The following is a 20915-nucleotide window of genomic DNA, read 5'->3' on the forward strand; positions in this document are numbered from 1 at the left end:
TCCATGCAGCATATCTAAAGAGAGAATACTAATTATGCATTGTTTACCGTAAACACCAGATAGGTCGAAACATTAGCACAACTACATTCTATGTATGTCTCCAATCCAGGAAATCTGGCCTAATTTCTTTCACAGACTCTGGAGGTGCTATTGATTTTTGTATCTCCAGAGTGCTAAACCCAGTATAAGTAGAGCAGAATTCATCAAAGTGCATCTCACAAAGACAGCTTTGAAGATGCGCTTGGTTGCTTCTTTGTTATCTATTTACCTTTTATATCTATTACCTATTTTTATGAACAGTATGGATATACCGAACAAAGAAATTCCTCAGACAACCCCCCATCACCATTCCGAGCACGCAGCAGCATTATGGAGGTGGACGTCCCGTGAGAATACAACAAGACGCCATCCAATAAAGACGATTATAGGTTCTAGCCTGTGCACCCAAGTGTTTCCAATGAAATAACCACCTCTTGCAAAAGTCATTAAAATTTAAACCATCCTTTCTTAGGGATATCACCATACAGCATATATTACCCGCCGAATGAGTAGAAAACAATCTCTACCTTGACGTTGTGCATTAGGCTCACATTGGAGTGAAAAGTGTGCCTAACGCCTAGGATTGTGTGTGTGGGTCAGTAGCGTGAGAGTGTGAATGTGTGTTTGCAGTGGAGAGAGAGTGATAGAGAGAGGGATTTCTGGGTACACACTGCTGGGTACACATTTCAAATGGTGACTGTAAGCTGCCTTGAGAGGGAGTGGGATAATGTTACACATATTTTTGTAGGCTCTATTTTTGGCTGATATTCAATGGTTGATGAAACATTCATGGGGAAACACCATTGGCCAATGAGAGAAAATCTTTATCTAAGCACTTTGGGTCTTTATAGTGTGTGACGCCTCACACCAATAAATGGAGAACTGCTGTTATTTGCATGGAATTGATTTTATTCGCTATTTCCTTGAAAATCACAGTAGTAGTGCTGGGAATCAGGAACTATTTTTATGACATTTGGTTCTTGATTTGTATTTATTTATTTATTTGCAGAATGTGCACTGTCATTTAAAAGTTTGATTTTTTTAAAGAAATTAATACTTTTACAAATAAATACATTATAATGATCAAAAGTGACAGTAAAGGCGTTTATAATTTAACATTTATAATGTTAAATATTTCTGTTTACATAAATGCTATTCTTTTGAGCCTTCTATTCATCAAAGAATCATGAAAAAAGTATTATGGTTTCCCCAAAATATTAAGCAGTACAACTGAAAGCATTAATAATAATAAGAAATGTTTCTTGAGTGGCAAATCAGCATATTAGAATGATTTCTGAAGGATCATGTGACTCTGAAGACTGGCGTAATGATGCTGAAAATGTAGCTTTGCATCACAGGAATGAATTACATTTTAAAATATATTCAAATCGACAACAGTTATTTAAAATTGTAATAATATTTCACAATATTCCTGTTTTTACTCCATTTTTGATCAAATAAATGCAGCCTTGGAGAGCATAAGAGACTTTTTTCAAAACCTTACAGACCCCAGAATTTTAAATGGAACACAGTACAGCAGCAGTTTGTACAAAAATACTATACTTGACATATACATTAAACAAAAACAATATTACTTTTTGGTAGCATTAAGTCTTTGTGAGTCTGTTTGACCAGTTTATTTAAAAAAATGCCTCATTACAGCAAATTATTCACAAAATGGTGCACAATGGTCTCTCTCTGCGTTTGTTGTTGTGTGCAGGCAGCAGGGACAGTGCAATAGAAAGATGTGTTGTCTGTTTATTGTCTTTTATTATTTCAGTGCACCCATTCTTTCTCTCTTGTCACATTCAATTCAGGCACAAGCTCACAACTGGGCTGACACAGTTTATTTTGCTGTGGTGCTGTAGCTTCGGTAGTGGCAAAAGTGAACACTGTCAGATAATTTTACTTGTAGAGACGAAGGAAGATGTTCAAGAATGGTTAATGAAACCCAATGTCATGAAAATCATTTGGTTCCAGCATTTCTTTTATTCCCAATCTGAGCGCATTTGAATAAATCCTAGATATAGTTCCCATCTGTACGATCATAATGTGGAAAAAGCGAGTGACACTTCAACAATGAGTTTTCATTTAGCACGAGGCTTGATGCTTCAGGAGTGAAATTACAAAGGCAGTGAGGTCTGATCCTCAAGCTTTCACCCTCTGAATGCCTGAGATCTTCATTGCATTGGAAAACACACTCGGTAGTCCTCAGGTGCCGCTGCTGCTCTTTCATGCTTGAGGGAAAACTGAGCGAGTGTGTCCCCATAAATAGTTTGAGGTAGATTGGACAGCGAGGGAGGTTTGCTCATGTTTCATTTATGAAGCTCCAACATGTTTTTTCTCTGTTGGTGTTCCTACCTGTGACCTTGTCATCAAAAATAAGAAATGTAAATAAAATAAATAAATAAAAAAGGACTGACCAGTCGGACCAATTAAGATTCAAGCCTTCCAAGGAGGCTCGTGCTTGTTGCTTAGCAACCTGTTAAATTCCCAGTTGAGAAGGTGTCATATCCATCGCAGGTACATGTGTACATCAGCATTTATGTGCTGATCTCTTCCTTTCATTGATGCTCTCCTCACACGGATCTGCCAAAATCAAAGACGATTTAATTCCCCCATCATTAAAATACAACATTTACTACTAATTGATCCACAGAAGAGCGAGGTGACGGTAAAGTCGATGTGAATTGGTATTCTCAATCCATTTTACTACAGTAATGTGACATTTTCATCTGAGACTGGATCTTCAAAACGACAAAATGTAGGATGGGAATTAACTGGATGGTGGAAAGTCCAAACTAAGCAAGACTGTATGTAAGTTTGCTAAAACAATAGCTGTGTCCAAAATGACATATTATACACTATGCACCAATATATGCACTGTGTACTCAACTGTCTAATGTATGAATTTTATAAAATAATTTTGTCATCCAGCACTGGGGTCTAAGGAAAGCTGAGACAGTTGAGTGTGTGAAGTGTCCAACTCAGACTACTCTCAGTATTTATACTACAAAATGACAAAATACTGCACAATTATGTGAAATGGGACACCCCCAATGACTTAATTTATATATAATAGCTTTTTTAACAACTATCCAAAAGCCTGCACAGCTTAAGTGACGCAACAAAAGCGGTTTCAGGTGAAAGTTATTACATTTTGATTGAAGATTAAGATGACAAGCATTTTTTTCCCTGTGAAATAATGTTTAGTGATGAATCATCCACAATATGACCTAGAAAAAGCATTAGGAAAGTAAGGTCCATTTGAATTCCAGATGACATTAATGTGTCTTTAATTTTATTATTTGTTATAACAGGTAGAAGTGATTCATAAGGACTTATTTACTTTAAAGAAACTTTCATGTCTCACAGAGCTTACTTTTACAAATAGCCTCACAGACATAATTATATTCGGGTTCAAGTGACTTATCGATTTTGCTCTACCTATTGTCAGAAAGAGAATAAGTTCATAAGTCCAGATTAAAAGGCTGTAGGAATTGGCGGTATGATTTTTTTATAACCTCAATTATAAAAATGTAGGTTATATAACCTCATTTGCAGTTGAATATGAGTAGTTCAGCCATGAAAGTCTACTTGCATTCTAATTGGTTCCTTCAATTCAATGTTCTCAACCAATCGGATTCACATACTCAGTACCGTTTACCTTTATAACCAGAATACTGTGTCTGCACGCTATGCGTGTCCACCGCCCCTCCAGCACCTCTCCTGCCTAGATCTGCTACGGTGAGCTTCCTCTCTCTAGCAGCAGCAGCATGTTTCCTTTTAATTTTAGGATCCGAGCATTTAGCAGAAGCAAGTCTACTTGCTCTGCAGCAGCAGCAGCAGCCGCGTAGCAGATCTAGTCTGCCAAGACCAAACATATGCACATTCTATTATTTACATTAATAAAGATTTTGCAATCTATCCCAAGAGTTGTCATGACTGAACTATACGTTTTATAATGTTAATTTCACGGTTTTAACTCATGTTACATAATAATATTTTATTCCATCTTTTGAGTTGCATCCATAAAAGAAAAAAAAAGAAAAATAATCAGATGAGCTGAAGAACTTTTATTTTAGGTATAATTTATATATAAATAAACAAAAAAATCTACAGTATATAAATAACAAACTATATATATATATATATATATATATAATAATTCCATGAATTTAAACCAAAAATAACTATATTTTAAACCATATTTCATATCGTAACTATATATGTATATTACTATATATAAACTATTTTTAATAAACTTTTGACTTTAAATTGTATTATTTAAAATACATAGTTCTGTCAGGAATCTCTAGATGGCACAGGCCGATATGTTCTAATTCAATCCAATATAATCACATCGTTATTAACATGGTGCAGCTGATTAGTTTTTTTTTTCACATCAGCAGCCAATAAGCTTGTTGCTCAACATTCAAATACTCGGCTAGTGCTTGCTGTAGCTGCAGAAACCCTCCCCCTTCCCCAGCACCACCTGTATAGGTCTGCTATGGGGTAATTTCATGTATGTTATATATGGGGGTTATTTGTGCAGTAGCAGTATTTATTACATGCTCACAGCAGCATGTCTATATATAATCTTTAGATTTTATATATATATAGTTTTTTGATTATTTTTAGTTGAATTTACACCAAATATAACTATATTGTTAACTATTATCCTGCTTTAAAATGACTTACCGGTCACCACCAAAAAACACACTTGACATGAAGGACTCATTGGTCTGACAAGCGGGCATGTCATCAAGGATCAGGACATGGGTTAACTGAAGTGGTGCAGTGTTACAAATGTCAAGTGTAAAGCTTTGTTCCTAACGCACAATTCAATGTGTGTGCCAAGCCCCCATGCCAGTCTCCAGGCCTGAGCAATTGTTCCTCTCTGTGATAAAGAGAGAAACTCTAGAGCTTCAATCTAATGATGACTCGCTTTTCAGGTTAGATCTATCCCTGAAGCAATCTAGGCATGGGCGTTGCTAGGCCACTTTTAGGGGGGCTATAGCCCCCCTAAAATGACTACTCAGCCCCCCTAAAAATTTTGCGATCAGCTCCATAAACTGTACATGAATTTGTGACCGCCTCAGTCCCCTTTAAATTTCATATGAAAACAGCGGCAGACTTCGGCTCCTCCCCGTCTTTCAGCGCTTTCTTCAATAAGCTGACCGCGGCGGCGCAGAGCGAGAAACAGAGGGCAAGGTGTGTGTTTATAGATAGATTGTTATAATATCTGCAACTGTACAGTTCTTTGTCATAAATACAGTTTACAAAATATCATGGGGGAGCAATCGGTTCCCCATCTACTGTAAAATTTAGCTGCGTTTCCTCATCCCACTACAGCTGTTTCCTCCAGCAAAAATGAAACCGCATACTTTATGAAACGATCACATTGCCATTTGCATTTGGAAATTTTACTTTCAATATAATACATATTACAGTGCATGTGCAAAGAGGTTTGCATACTTGAGCTAAAGAAAGAGGGTTGTACTAGAAAAGTAAACAGTCAAATTTTGTGTTTGTAACTACAGTAAACAGGTGTGTGTGTGTGTGAGATCAGGAAGGCTTATTCAGTACTAAAATGTTATACCTATCTAAGCAATACAGTGGAATACTGCAATAAGTTTAGTAAACCATCCCTATTAGTCAAAAAATGTTTTATTTATATATTTTTTTATTATTATTATTATTATTACCCTCATTGGGGGCTGAGCCCCCCTAAAATGAAAATCATAGAATCTCCCCTGAATCTAGGTAAGAGAAATGGAACAGAGATGGGATTTCAGTTGTGAGGTGTACCCTGCTCCAACAGTATCTGTGCTGACGTTGTTTCATTAGAGCGTTCAATGCAAAAGGCTGTCTGTGTTTACCGAGGCTATAGCCAGAGACTCTCCTCTGTTCAGTCAGCAGTTCAGCTGGAAGAGAAAGCACACAGACTGTCTGCTTACTGGCCATTAATGTCTAGAGGAATCGCATCATCCAGCATGAAGCTCAGAGCTGTGGAGCTGTGGGCTCTTCACAGACCTGTCTTCATCATCTCCCATCACCTGCAGCATTGCGGAGGTTGATGAGGAGTTAGGCAGGGGTTGAATTGGGATTTTGGAGGTGGAAGAGCACTAAAATCTAGTTATCTGGCTGAGATATGACATAACCAGTTGCCTCAGTGTCAGAGCACTGACTCAAATTAAGTATACTGTTTATGATTTTTATTATATTTTTTACATTTTATAAAGTTTTTCTGAGCATGTTCATGACCATTCAAAAGCTTGGGTTGGTAATAAGTCATAAGTGCTCACCAAGTCTGCACTTATTTAATCAAAAATACAGTAAAAACAGTAATATTCTAAAATATTATTACAATTAAAAATAACTATTTCCTATTTGAATATATTTTAAAATGTAATTTATTCCTGTGATGTAAAGCTGAATTTCAGCATCATTACTCCAGTCTTCAGTTTCACATGATCCTTCAGAAATCAGATTTGCTGCTCATGAAACATTTCTTAATACTATCAATGTAGAAAACAGTGCTGCTTCATATTTATGTGGAAACCACAACAGGTTTTTCAGGATTCTTTGACATATAGAAAGAGCATTTATTTGAAATAAAAATATTTTGAAACATTATAAATGTCTTTTTTGTCACTTTTGATCAATTGAATGCATCCTTGCTGAATAAAAGTATTCATTTGTTTTAAATATATATATATATATATATATATATATATATATATATATGTGTCAAAGACGAAAAAGGGTTTAAGCATAAAAACAATAAGTGTAATACTGCTTTAAATTGTTGTTGATTTTCCCCCCAAATTTTAAAAGCAATTCTGTTTAATTTAATTGCAATTTTGTTTTTGTTTTTCTGAGCAAAAAATAAATATCATAAATTTTCCCGATTTACAGAAGAGTAAATGTCACTAAAATGTCATTCGGTGTAACAATCTTGTCAGGCATATTTACAACAAAAATCAATTTATGACATATTAAAAGACTAATTACTTTCACCCCAAATACTAATTAGTTGTAATTTTAATTTTTTTTAATTTGCCACTATCCTAGGTTTTGCCCATTTGTCAGTAAGAATTATTTACTCATTTAAAACTCAATCAAATTTAATATGCCCCCTTATTCTTTTATATATTTTACTATGTACACGTCAGAATAAGCATGTTGTTTGAATTTTTACATAAATATTGTGTTACACTGAATGACAATGTAACATTATTTCAACCAAATTTTGACATTTTATTCTCCAAAAAGTTATTTGAAACCTTAAAAGTATACACTTTACTTACGTACATTTAATGTGCATTCTATGGACATAAAATCACTTTTGTAAATTTCTTTTGATGCGGACATCTTAATGTCTTTGACCCATATATTACTGACACAAAAAATGTTATCGTTGATTTATGCATATGTTACAAGCTGATGGTGCGCACATGTCAGTGGTCCAGCTCTTCTTATATCGCCATTGTCTCCCCTCCCCCGCCTTTCCAAGCCTTTGTCCTTGAACAGGACAGAGACAGAGGAGATGAAAGCCATCTTTGAAAGGATGGTTCGTATCTTAGGATATCAGTTGTAGCGAATTTAGCTCAACGACAGGAAATATGAATAATTAACCATAACTAGTTATAATTAACTATTCCTATTTTAGATCCACTGTAGATATTTAGCTGACCACTCAGGGTCAACCGTCTTGTCAATTCTAAGAACGTTAATTTCCTGGTTAAAGGAAATAACTTTCTTACTGTACAATTCTATAAGTTTGTAACATAAATCTGCATGATTATTGACTAATTAAAGAGTGTTAACCCCTAATTGTTAAAGCTATTTGGTAGCTTAGCCTAAAATGAAACTATGCTAAGTCGTGTTAGCTTAGCTGCTTCAAATGGTTTGTTTACAAACATGGCGTGTTGTGCTATGTGACGTTAGCACTTCCTGTGACACGTTGTTGTCACGGTAACCAATGCATGCCCGTGTAATTAATGCAGTTTAATGTCTGTCTATGTTAAACAGTCATAGTTTTAGAACGTGGTGCTTTCAGCCTTCAAGACTTGTTTAAAGAATTACAAAACGTGTTTACTGTAAGTTAAAACCGGTTTAAACATATATGTAGTTATGTTTGCCTCACATATGAGTACTAAAGTACAGTATTACACCTTTAATTTCACTCAGCGAGTGAAACACAGTAATGACCACCAGGTTGCTCGGCTTATATATATGCAGTCAAAGTGTAGATGAATTGCTTCAATCTAATTATAAACTATAAGGCCTTTATGCTGTAGAAAGGGGAGCAGCGCTCACATCTACCTTGATATAACTGTACTGAGATTTCTTCTTCAAAGAAACAATTTAAACAATACTGCAATTTTGTGATTTCTTCACTAAAGCATATTACATTATGGTACAGTTTGGACATGCCGCTGAGCTGAGATTCAGACTTACGCTTTGTCAGGACAGATTTATGCTTTAATACTGAAATTAGGGTTTCTTTGCTAAAATCAGATTAACCTTACACCGATGCCATTAAGCATGAAATACATAAAGACTCTACCAATTATAATAGCGGTACCAATTCAAACCCCCACTTTATCTGCATCTCAACAAGCCAGCAAATAGGGACACAACAGGGCATCTGAAGTCAATCCTATTTTAACCTGGGCTATCACGCACACACTTTTAAGTTGCCAGTGTTTAAACTCATAACTTTCGTTTTATCACGCCCGCATTCTCTCCACCAATCTGTAGCGAATTTAGCTCATGGGGAAATATGAATAATTAACCATAACTAGTTATAATTAACTATTCATATTTTAGATCCACTGTAGATATTTAGCTGACCACTCAGGGTCAACTGTCTTGTCAATTCTAAGACGTTAATTTCCTGGTTAAGGGAAATAACTTTCTTACTGTACAATTCTATAAGTTTGTAACGTAAATCTGCATGATTATTGACTCCGGTTATGAGTAAACAATGAACACGTCAAGTGTGATACAAGTAAGGTTTTATTAACTACATAAACACTTAAACTAGTCTAACATACTACATAAACACATTAAGCCGGTCTAACATACACATACACACACACACACATACAGTTGGTATAGGAAAGGGTTAAAGTTTAACTCAGCATAGAAAGAGGCATAAAGAATGGATTTTATGGAACACTTTGCATGTATATTCAACAGATCAAAGCCTTCAGGGATACGTCAGATTCTGAGTTCAAACACACCTTTGTAAAAAGGTGTAACTGATACTTAATGTATCAATTAATAAGACTAAGTTTGATACTTAGCGAGTCTCGGCGGTCTGAAAGAGATTCCTGATGCAAATCTTAAAGCTTCCCGTAGATCTTTGCTGAATTCGGGTCGATGAGAAGAACCAGTTTGAGTCAGTGTTACTTGATGAATGGAAAGGACTAGGCCGAAGAAAGGCCTGGCACAGATGCTTTGTATCCTGAAGCGTTTTTCTCACATCATCTTTGCTTCTGACTGAATCACCGACTGGGGCGGGTCCCTGGAGCCGGGCCTTTAAGGTCGGAGAAGATCTCCGCCTTTCAAGATGGGCTTGTCCAATGAGCAAAATGGAATTTCCGAGCGGGAGGTGGCAATTGCTGGAGGGTTTACGACCCTTTGTTCTCTAAGCATGGTAATTTGCAAATGGACTTAAATCGAAATTATTAACGATTCTCAGGGCCCTAATATATATTGCCTATGTACCACCATATAATATACACGCTTGTTTCGATCATAAGAAGGCAAATTCATAGATACTAAACAAGGTAAGATTACATATAGTGAAAAGGGAGGATCAAGAATGGGTCCCCTCACAAGCATACTAAAATAGTCTAAGAATATCACAGACAAAATACACAATGACAATAATATACTCAATGGCCTGAAGAAATATGTGTGTTCATTCAAATAACGGTTTTTCTATGAATTAACTAGAACACAGTCCATTTCTACTCTGCTTTTCCTTGGGACAAGAGTGGGCTATCCTTCTCACATTCCTGGGGGGTCATAAAACCAGTGATATCATGATTAGTTGTCATGGTGACCAGAGCGCCTGGTGTTCAGCAGACATCCTGGCATCCAGTTAATTGAGTGAGGGGACTGTGACGATTTGTTAACCTAATGAATAATTGATTTGTTAAATCAAATTAAAATTAGTGTGTCAGATTGGTCGAGACGCTACACAGTGCAATCATGCAGTGGCTGTCCATTGATTTGTTGAATATGTCAAATATCTAAATCATTTCAGAAAATGAGAGCTTTACATACAGCAATCATTTGAATATCATTCTACCGGTAAATCTGTTCAAATGTAGTTTTTTTAAGGGTAAATAATTAAATAAAATCAGTGTAATTCCCAAGAGACAATTGGCTTTATACAGAATGAGTCCAGGTGTGTAGGACTGAAACAATATGTTTGTGACACCATCTAACATCTGAATTGTTCACGTATCCTAATCACACCAAATGGCATTGGTGGAGAATTAAATTCATGTTGCTTAATTTTGTCATTATTTTCGCCATTATTGCAAATACACTGTGAATACATCAACCAGCACTAACAGCATGAACTTACTTTTTCACTTTGTGTTGTAACTTCCAGATCAGCTCAAACCAGATTATTTGAATTGTGTTGCAAGCTCTAAAACCTGGAGTAAAACCAAGACCTAATGTAGAACATGGCAATGGCACAATCTGATACTCTCCGCCTGGAGAGATGCTATCTTATTCAATCTATGCATGTCCAGTGATGCAGTGCAAGGTCAGGACAGTGGCTGCCACAACACAAGCGAGGAGGACTTCATATTGCAAATGAAGCTGGAGAAAAGAAACACATAACAACAAACTAAATACAAACTACCAATCCATAATACATATAATGCTTCCTCCAGTGAAAAAGTTCATTTGGACTGTTTTTGCTTGTAAACAGTGTTTGATCTGTGCATATTTCTCTCCTGATTCAGACTAGACTACTTTTTTACTGGAGGAAGCAATATTATGAATAGAGGACTGATATTTTAGCAACGATTTAAAAATAAAAACGTTTTGATGGATTTGTTTCTTACAAACATGCAGTTTTTTGCTTCACAAGAGATTAATTGATGGACTGGAGTCTCATTCTGACGGCACCCATTCACTGCAGAGGATCCATTGGTGATCAAGTGATGTAATGCTACATTTCTCCAAATCTGTTCTGAGGAAGAAACAAACTCATCTACATCTTCTATGGCCTGAGCTTAGCTTTCTAATCCATATAACACATAGAGTAACCAACTATGTTTCTAAACTAGATAAACTAGATAAAATAAATATAATTAAAAAAAGTCCAAGTTCTCAGTCAAAAGGAAACCTAACTTCAAACTGAACACAGTAATATAATGTTATGACAGAAAAGACCTAGCCAGCACTGGTTTCACAGAACCATTTGAGCAAAAAATACAGTAAAAATACTTTTTACAGTGATACAAAAAAGTCTAAAAATAATTTTCTCAGCTGTGTAGAAGCAGAGCCGTACTGAGTGTGTTTTTTCCTTTCACAGCCCTCTTGCAGTAAAGCATGCAGAATGAAAGGATTGATTAACCAAATGATAGAGACACACACAGAAAAGACCATTAACTCCCATTCCTGAAGGCTTCTGCATCACTGCCCACTGCACTATTTGCAGGCAGAGGTTTGTGTGTGTGAATAACAATCTGTCTCTGGCCACAGGCTGGTAATGGGGAGACAGACGGTCTGTTCCTTTTCCATAGCACCCCTGTCAGTTAGAGACCTAGCAAATGCACCTCTCAAGGCAAAGTAACATAGATGAAGTCACGCAGCACCCTGTCCTGAAAAAAAGAAATCCAGTGCAGTTGCCAAAAATCTTCACTTTTTAACCGACATGAAAACCCAAGGGAGATGAGGAAAGAATCATCCATTTTAAAAGCCAGACCCTGCCGTTCAGCAATCAACGAGAATAAAATAACTGTAAAGGCCATGGACAATTAACTTTAGCACTTAAAATGTGTAATTACAACCAAAGCTAGTTGAATAGAAGGCAAATACAGTCATTCACGGTTAATTATTGTAAACAGCTCTGTTTAAAAAGAAACACATTTCTCTATTTCAGCTCATTGGAGTTTAATTAGTATAGCTGTCTATATACCTTGGTTCGTCAATGGATTTAATTCAGAATCCAGATTTTACAAGGTAAAACTAAACAAAAATGTCCTCAAAATCAAACAAAAATTTGCCATTTTGATTTCTAAAAGTTTCATCTTGGCAGTCAATAATTCATTGCACATTATTGCAAAAAGTCTTTCTACTTCAAAATGTCAAGTTTTAATTCAACATGTTACTCTTGTGTCTTTGTAATGAATAGTGAAATGTACTAGCAAATTCTGAGTGAAAATATTTTCTACACCAAATTGTGTCTCAAACCAGCAAAACAACAGATCTGCGAGCCATTTTGGGTTGCGACCCACCAGATTGTCTCTCAGTGAGGGGGCTCCTCGTGTCCTATACTAACCCAGCAATGTTTATTCAGAGATCTGAGAGGCAGCAAATTGCATTTTCTGCTCGCTTTATTCCATGGATCTCCATATAAATTCAATTATAACTTGATTTATTGCCAAGCCTTTCTTTGGGGCTCACAGCCCCCTCCGAAGGATAACGCCACTTTTTGTGGCAGAAAAGCCATCCCAGAAAAACATCCTAACATCAAAGGAGGATTTTATAACTGCTGCTTTGAGATGCAGAGAGATACAGTGGCTTCAGATGGTGAGTGTGACCAAAGCCATTCAGACACGGCACATTGGGCCAATTACAGTCTTGTCAACAGCAGTCATGATCATGTGTTAAAGTACAGGGGGTCTAGATGAGATAATTCTAATAACGGCTAGTATTGCTAAACTGAGGAGACAGCTGCACAGGGGCCAGCCCAGGAAAAGCATGCCTTGCAGAATAGCATCAACGTCACAGTGTCCTAAATCTGTAAGGGAAAGTGTGACATAAAATATGAGAGAAGGAATGATTTAGCAGTTAGTCTTTAAATACACAATTAAAGGAATAGTTCACCCAAACATGAACATTTGCTGAAAATGTACTCACCCTCAGGCCATAAAAGATGTAGATGAGTTTGTTTGTTCATCAGAACAGATTTGGAGAAATTTAGCATTATGTCACTTGCTCATCAATGGACTCTCTGCAGTGAATGGGTGCCGTCAGAATGAGAGTCCAAACAGCTGATAAAAACATCACAATAATCCACAAGTAATCCACACAACTTCAGTGAAAAGCTGTGTGTTTGTAAGAAACAAATTCACCATTAAGACATTTATATTCAGTACATTGTTTCCAGTTCAAATATAAAAACAATATACATAATATTGTTTTCTCCAGTGAAAAGGTTGTCTTGTCTGAATCAGGAGAGAAATATGCACAGATCAAGCACCGTTTACAAGTGAAAACAGTCCAAAACAGTTCTAAACAAATATATTTGATGTGAGAGGACAACACAGGATGTACTTTTTCACTGGAGGAAGTGTTATAATGGATTATGGATTTTGGCCAGAAGTGATTATTTAAGCTTAAAACGCCTTAATGATGTGTTTGTTTATTACAAACACACAGCTTTTCACTTCACAAGACATTAACTGATGGACTGGAGTGATTACTTGTGGATTATTGTGATGTTTTTAGCAGCTGTTTGGACTCTCATTCTGACGGCACCCATTCACTGCAGAGGATCCATTGGTGAGCAAGTGATGTAATGCTACATTCCTCCAAATCTGTTCTGATGAACAAACAAACTCATCTACTTCTTGGATGACCTGAGGGTGAGTACATTTTCAGCAAATTTTCATTTTTGTGTGAACTATTCCTCTAAAGAGATTGCGTGTCTGCATCCAGAGTGTCTTTGAATCAACAGCAGACCTATTAAGAATATAGCAGCACAGACACCTGGTCACTCCAGTTTTACGCAACTGATCTCTACAATTTGTTTTATTTGGAGGTTCACAAAGCGCTACAAGTAACGTTTAATGAGAAAACCGCCAGTAGAAGAAATATCTGCATTTGTGCCTAATTGGACAATCTTGATCGATGGAAAAAAACAAGAGTTTTTTTTTTGTGCAATACTGGACAGCAGTGAGACCTTTTACTCTCACAGATGATTCAAAGATTTTAAAAGCAGACTCTGTGGAAAGTATTGGACCAAACTACAATGCCAATCCAGTTACAGAGGATAATTTAATTTGAGAGGGAAAAGATTGTTTTGCCATTCTTTTGTAGTATGACTGCATTTGTAAACCATATGAGTGCATGAGGGAATGTTTCCAGGACTCTCTAAAGCTTTGCAATAGCTTTCAAATCTTAATTGTAGTATTGGCATAATGCTATTAAAACATTGTTTCATTTTCATGAATCTGCCAATACAGATGGGAATGCTTATTTCTAATTACCATTAATTAAGTGCAGAGAAACATCTGCAACATTTTTCAAATAAGAGCAACTACATACAGAGGTGCAATAAATTAATAAATAAATGTAACACCTATATTTATATTTATCTGATATTTCTATCAGAGTCTAATTCCACAACTAATGCATTTAAATCAGTGCATTTCTCTCTCTCTAAACAGCACCTTTGAAAGAAAAGCAGCAGCAATAAAAATGCTGTGTCTATAATCAGATTGCTTATAGTACGCTTGTTACATCTCCATCTCCCTCTAGAGATCCATCTTGTTTGAGTTTGAACAAGACTTGGGCTTGTTTGCATTAATGGTTTGTTTGCTTTAATCTGACTGCGTGTTTATATACATATACATACTATATAGTATACCTTCAGACATGAATTTCAGGCCCTGCTAAAAACAGCAAATTTTTTAAAAAATGTATGCACTTATAAACAATCAAACAAATATTTCAGTCTTCACATTATATTCACTGTAATTCACAGAACCAGATGGGGCCCAGAGTGAAATCTCTTGTGCCTGTTGCACCGCTGACTAGAAATATATTATTTATGCATCATAATAAATAGCAAGCAAAGCATTCAAAATTACTTTTGACTTCACAGCTCTTTACTGTAGGTCCTACTGCCAGCTCAGATTAAAGTGTGGATCTGGTTATCTTGTACTGATTTTGCTTGGCCATCCATTAAGAACTCATTTGTTATTGACCCTGAATGGAAAATAATGCTGTATTAAACATGCACGAAGTTCAGTGTCTCATAACAATAACAGCCCCTAAAGATTTCTAGAGCACTTTTCCTTACTGTAACTAAAAGGTCAACAGGAATTTGCAGGTTTCACAATGGACTTTTGTTCATACTCTAATCGGAATGAAATCAAACCATTTCTAATTCTCCATTTCAACAAAAGACAGGCTTCTTTGTGATCTATTACATTCTGTAGTACTACAGCTGCATCGATTGTTCAGAGGAATCAATATCTTTTAAAGCGGGGTAGTTTTTAGAATATATATAATGAACAGTTTGTAATGCTCTCGATGGATGGGACGGATTATTCTAATGATATTCAGACTAACAGCACATTTTACAAGTATGATATTGCTTTTACACAACAGTTAAAGAAGCAAGTAATTAAGATCGAGTATCGGGTAGTTACAATTCTGACAGGAACAGACCAGTTGATTTGCATCTGCTCTGTCAACAAAAATTGTTGCAAAAGAAGCCAAAATATGGAGCTTTGCGTGTAACCAATCAACGCAAAGGCTGAAAGCCGAACTGGAACAACATATGCATGCTACATACAGTACATACATACATTAAAAAATAACACAAGCTTCCATTCACGCGAGAGAATACAGACAAAATAGCTCAGAAATCATCCGTGCGATGATGAAATTTTGCCTGATGGTGGCCGAGAAATTAATTTTGTTAAATTAAATTAAGTTTGGTGAACGAATCCGCATCGTTGACCAATAGAAGTTGTATGATGTGACCTTTATGTGGGCGGGGGTTCATAAATATTCACAATAAAAGAGAACTAGTAACAAGCTCACTCTTGTTTCTCTAAATTTAATAACCCTTACGAAAAATAAGTTTATTCAAGTGTGCTATTAGTATACTTCTTTTAAACTAAAAATAGGAAAGTATACTTTTAGTCTACTTTTTATGTACTTCTCAGAAATGGGCTTTATGTACTTCTCAGAAATATACTTAAAATGACATGTAAGTATACTTGACTTATACTTAGAAAAAGTCTAAATATATTTGAGCTATAAATTTGATGTCGAAATATATTGTGCTCCTAGAATCCGTGTTTTTATTGTTATACTGTAGGGGGCGCTAGTACACATCTTCAGTACAGAATTTCCAAAAAACACAAGTGAAGAAGAAACCGAAACAACAGATGCTTCCACATGTAATCTAACACCATCATCAGACATAAAACAGCATCAAAACTGTGCAACGTATGGAATAAAATGTCGACCAATGAAGATATAATAATGACTGTCAAGCTTTGGGGTGTTGATCGACTCTATCTACGTTTTGATTATCATTCTGAATCCAATTCATAGTCTTTTTTCAGCTTTTTGTTCAAAATGTTGTTTATTCCTTATTTTTTATTTATGAAACTTATCCACATTCAAGTGTTTAAAAAAAGAATGCATGAAGCTAGAATCAAATGTTTTTGTTTACAAGCAGATACCCTGTTCTTTTGATGTTTTATGTAACAAAATATATACAAATTAATACCTAAATAGGGACATAGTAGTATACTTCAAGTATGATGTAAAGTTCACTTAAAGAAAACTTACGAGTATACTTGCAGTATAAAACTACTAAACGAGTAGTTTACTGAGACTATACTTCAAAGTGTACTAAAAATGCTACTACAAGTATTTCATTAGTAAACTATCAGTATACCTATAAGTTCACTTTTAGTATAGTTGCAGTACAAGCTAAAAACATAGGTGTAAACTAGTTGTGTACTCATAGGTTACTACTGTAATACTTAAAAGTATAATTTTATATACTAGAAAGTGGGCCAATTTAGTCCCAAGGAGTATTGAAATAGTACACTTACAAGTATACTACTAGTACACTGATATTTGTATACTTACTACATAAAGTATACTTAAAAAATACTTGAACTTTACTTAAGTATACTTAATAAAATAAACTACTTTTGGGTAAGGGAAAGGCACTGATTAAAAATATAAAATTTGATCAAACTTAAAACTTTTTTTTTTTGGGGAAAGTGCATCACACACTCTTCATATCTAGTCCCGCCCTTTTCACCAGCGGAATTTCGCTGCATGTGACCAAACCATTTCTAAAAGCAAATTCGCAACGCAGTGAGCCAATCAAGTTTGATGACCAGAAAAAACAGTGCTATAAAGGAAAGCATTAGCCACATATTAAGAATGTCATTTGTCTTTAAAAGTTGTTTGGTTTGTTTGCTTGTATAAGATTAGTGTCCCAGCAAACACAGCCTACTTATAAACAAAGCAGTGTCACAACAGAAGTTGATCATCAGCGACCCGAGAAACGGAGCAGATGAGAGTGACTTGGTTTCCCGGAATATGCGCTCAGCCAGCAGAACTCTCTCCATGGTGCTGAAGCGGTTGCCCAGGTGACACCACATCAAGGGCACCGCTGAAGCATCTGCGCTCACGACACCCCGGCGATTAATACAGCAAACTACAGAAACCAGCCGACATTCAACACACAGCTCCTCCAAGCAGAACGTAACCAGCGTATGTTGTCTTCAGCCTCTTTCAGAGCATCGCAAAGCCGAGAAACTTATTGTTCGTGATCGTCTATCGCTTTTATCGTGTTATATGAACGAAACCATGTCCTTCATGAAGTCTGTGCAGCTTTCCTTCCAGTGAACTCTGTAACCAAAACAAAACATTCGCGGGCTGAACTTTCAAAACTGATATCATATTCAATAAACAACAACCTATAATGATCATTCCGTAGTATCGCAACAACTATAGCCTAATATGAATTCAGTCTCTTGAGAAACCAAGCAATTTAGGAAAAAATAAATAGCCTACAGGATGTAAATCAAATGTAAATGCAGCGCTCGTAGATACTGTTGCTGCTTCGATATGAGGGAACATTGTGCTGGAGCTCCGCTCAGTCTGATGAAATGAGAAGAACGGGAACCAGCAGACGCTATCAGGACTGGGACGCACGCAGGGGGCGAACACACACAGCAGCGACCCTGAAGAACGAAGAACGGCTCTTACCGGTCTGAATCAAGCCTGCTCCGAGCCTCCGGACGCCTGGGCTTAATAATCCCGCGAAATAACGGTGAACGAAGCTGAATTGCGAAACGCTGGCGGTCGTCGCTCTTCGGTGCTGCTGCTGCATCTGACGGCGCACGAGCGCAGCTGCTGCTTCCGCGCGCTGAGAGCGAGAGACCGAGGCGCGCGCGACACGGATCAGCGTGCACGAGTCCACAGCGAACTGCCTACAACGAGCGAGCGCAGGTCACGTGCAGATGTGTTTAAAAACTGACCAATATTAATAATGCACTCTAAAAAATGCTGGGTTAAATACAACCCAGTGCTGGGTAAAATAGGGGCAAACCCAGCAATTGGGTTGTTTTGACCCAGCAATTGGATTAGATGTTTAACACAACCTTCTGGGTCAAAACAGCCCAGTTGCTGGGTTTGCCCCTATTTTACCCAGCACTGGGTTGTATTTAACCCAGCATTTTTTATAGAGTGTAATAAGTCACGAGTCAGTTGCCTGATGTGAAGTCTGAGTCAGACTAATACGCAAACACAGTGCAATGACAATATTTACTGCATGACTTGTACTGAAATTATTTACACAATAATGAACCTAGTCACATATTTGTATGTATTTAGTAGTTTGATGTGTAATGCAAATCATATTAAATTGAACATAAAATCAATTTGGATATTTTTATATATTTAGTGTTTTTTAAAATGTATTTAATTAAAAAAAAATGTATGTTGAATGATTGATGAATGAAGAGTTTAACAACCAATATATATATATATGTATGTACTGTTTTTGGTAAGATGCATTCTTCTAAAGATTTAGTCTTGTGACCTGAAATATTTGTGAATCTCACGCAGAATTAGATGCTGTGGTCTGCTTATTTGTGTTAACGTTAAATGAAATTCACGAAGCGCAATACCATATGCAAAGTGGGTGGTTTTTAACAAGGGAGGTTATTGCATATAATATTGCAGATCAAAATCAGAGCATCGTGTATGATCATAGGCTATAAAGGCTTTTCAGCAAATTTAAAATAGTAAAACACTTAAGAACAGTGGAATTCGAATCTTTAGTAAAACATGTATGAACAATTCAGTGTTGTTGTTGTTTTTAAGTTATTATACCTGCAATTGGCCTTAATGTATTTCAGTGTTTGTTTGTTTTTGTATTCACTTGTTACTCAAAAGCTACAGAAATATAATGATATTGCAATTTTAGTTTGTAGGACAGAATTCACAAAAAATATTCAAATGTAAGCATTTTCTTTTACTATGTGTATGTAATCAGAATTCACTGCTAAAACAAGCATGTGTGCTCATGTATCGACAAGCACTGTTCTGATTAAATGGCATTCTATTCAAATGGTGAAATGATGCAAGAATTTCTGAGAAATACAGGAATTATAAGACAACTGCTCGTCATTTCCTTCCCCCCCCACCCTGGAATCAGTAGAGCACAGTATAACAAAATAACCTCTAACAATAATAATCATGTAATTAAATACTTATGGGTCATTCATCTTACCGTCTGAGCTCTGACTATAGGGTATTTCAGATTTTGGACATTTTTATTATAATGTTTATTATATATTATTATACTGATTTCTATAATTTAATCAAACTATGAAATGCTGACAACTAATAGCACAAACATGTATTTATTGATTCATATGCTTACTAGTGTTTGTCCTGTTGTTTTCCCACCAAAAATGTGGTGATGTCATTTCCTGGAAGATGACGTTAGGACCTGCAACCAGTTTAAACAAACCCCTTAAATTAAGAAAACCCTCAATTTTATTGTCATTACTGAGGGTTCTCTTAACGTTTTGCAGCTGCTGGCATTTATTAGATAAAGGGATATTACAAAAGATTAACACAGAGGAAAGTAAAACTGACAACACAGGAGTAACCTATTCATGTTTTTTTTCAACATTAATCATTTTGAATGAAGAAAGGAAACAGCGAAGAACTACTTGGAATATTTGCCTGTTTTCCATGTCAGAAGTTATTTCTTCATTCAAGGACATGAACGTAAAGTTCAAACGAGTGAAGCGATTTTCACATATTACTGTGATATTGTCATTTTAATTAATTTTTATTTCATATTTTATCCAATATTGGACATACAGTATATCGTCACCTTGGAATTATGCGTTTCTATATGCCATTTTTTGTCGAAATTGAGTTTTCACATATTCTTATTCTGTGACAACTTATTCACAACTTAGTTTTTAGTTGTGTACATTTTGGGACTGATGTATGAAAGAGACTTGTTCCCTATTTCTCATAAAACTATATGGAATGCAAAAACTCTGAAGCTCAATATCCCGAAACCGCTCTGAATGCAGAGAACCTTCCAAGGTGACGATATGATGAGGACATGAAAATGTACAGCATAGCAGGAATTACCCTCATCATGACCACAAAACGCAAGGTTCACGGACAGTGCAGTCAGTCTCAGAACAAGACTCTTTAATGGGGAAGTTCATTAAGAAATCTGACAGTCTGTTACATGTCTGCAAAGGTCAAGTCAAGTCAAGTCACCTTTATTTATATAGCGCTTTTAACAATACAGATTGTGTCAAAGCAACTGTACAGCATTAATTAGGAAAATAGTGTCAATAATGCAAAAT

General features: G+C 36.1%; 1 protein-coding gene across 1 annotated transcript in view; it reads right to left on the reverse strand.

The window, feature by feature from the left end:
* Window positions 1-18413, reverse strand: part of LOC107561323 (ecto-NOX disulfide-thiol exchanger 1-like) — a 95093-nt gene extending 76680 nt beyond the window's left edge. Inside the window, exon 1 of the mRNA XM_016245745.1 lies at window positions 18280-18413. Within this exon, the coding sequence (XP_016101231.1) occupies window positions 18280-18403 (124 nt within the window). The 5' untranslated portion in view covers window positions 18404-18413. The remainder of the gene's footprint in view (window positions 1-18279) is intronic.
* Window positions 18414-20915: the final 2502 nt, after the last annotated feature.

The sequence above is a fragment of the Sinocyclocheilus grahami genome, unplaced genomic scaffold (assembly GCF_001515645.1).
Source record: "Sinocyclocheilus grahami isolate Dianchi unplaced genomic scaffold, SAMN03320097.WGS_v1.1 scaffold766.1, whole genome shotgun sequence".
In the NCBI taxonomy this organism is placed as follows: domain Eukaryota; kingdom Metazoa; phylum Chordata; class Actinopteri; order Cypriniformes; family Cyprinidae; genus Sinocyclocheilus; species Sinocyclocheilus grahami.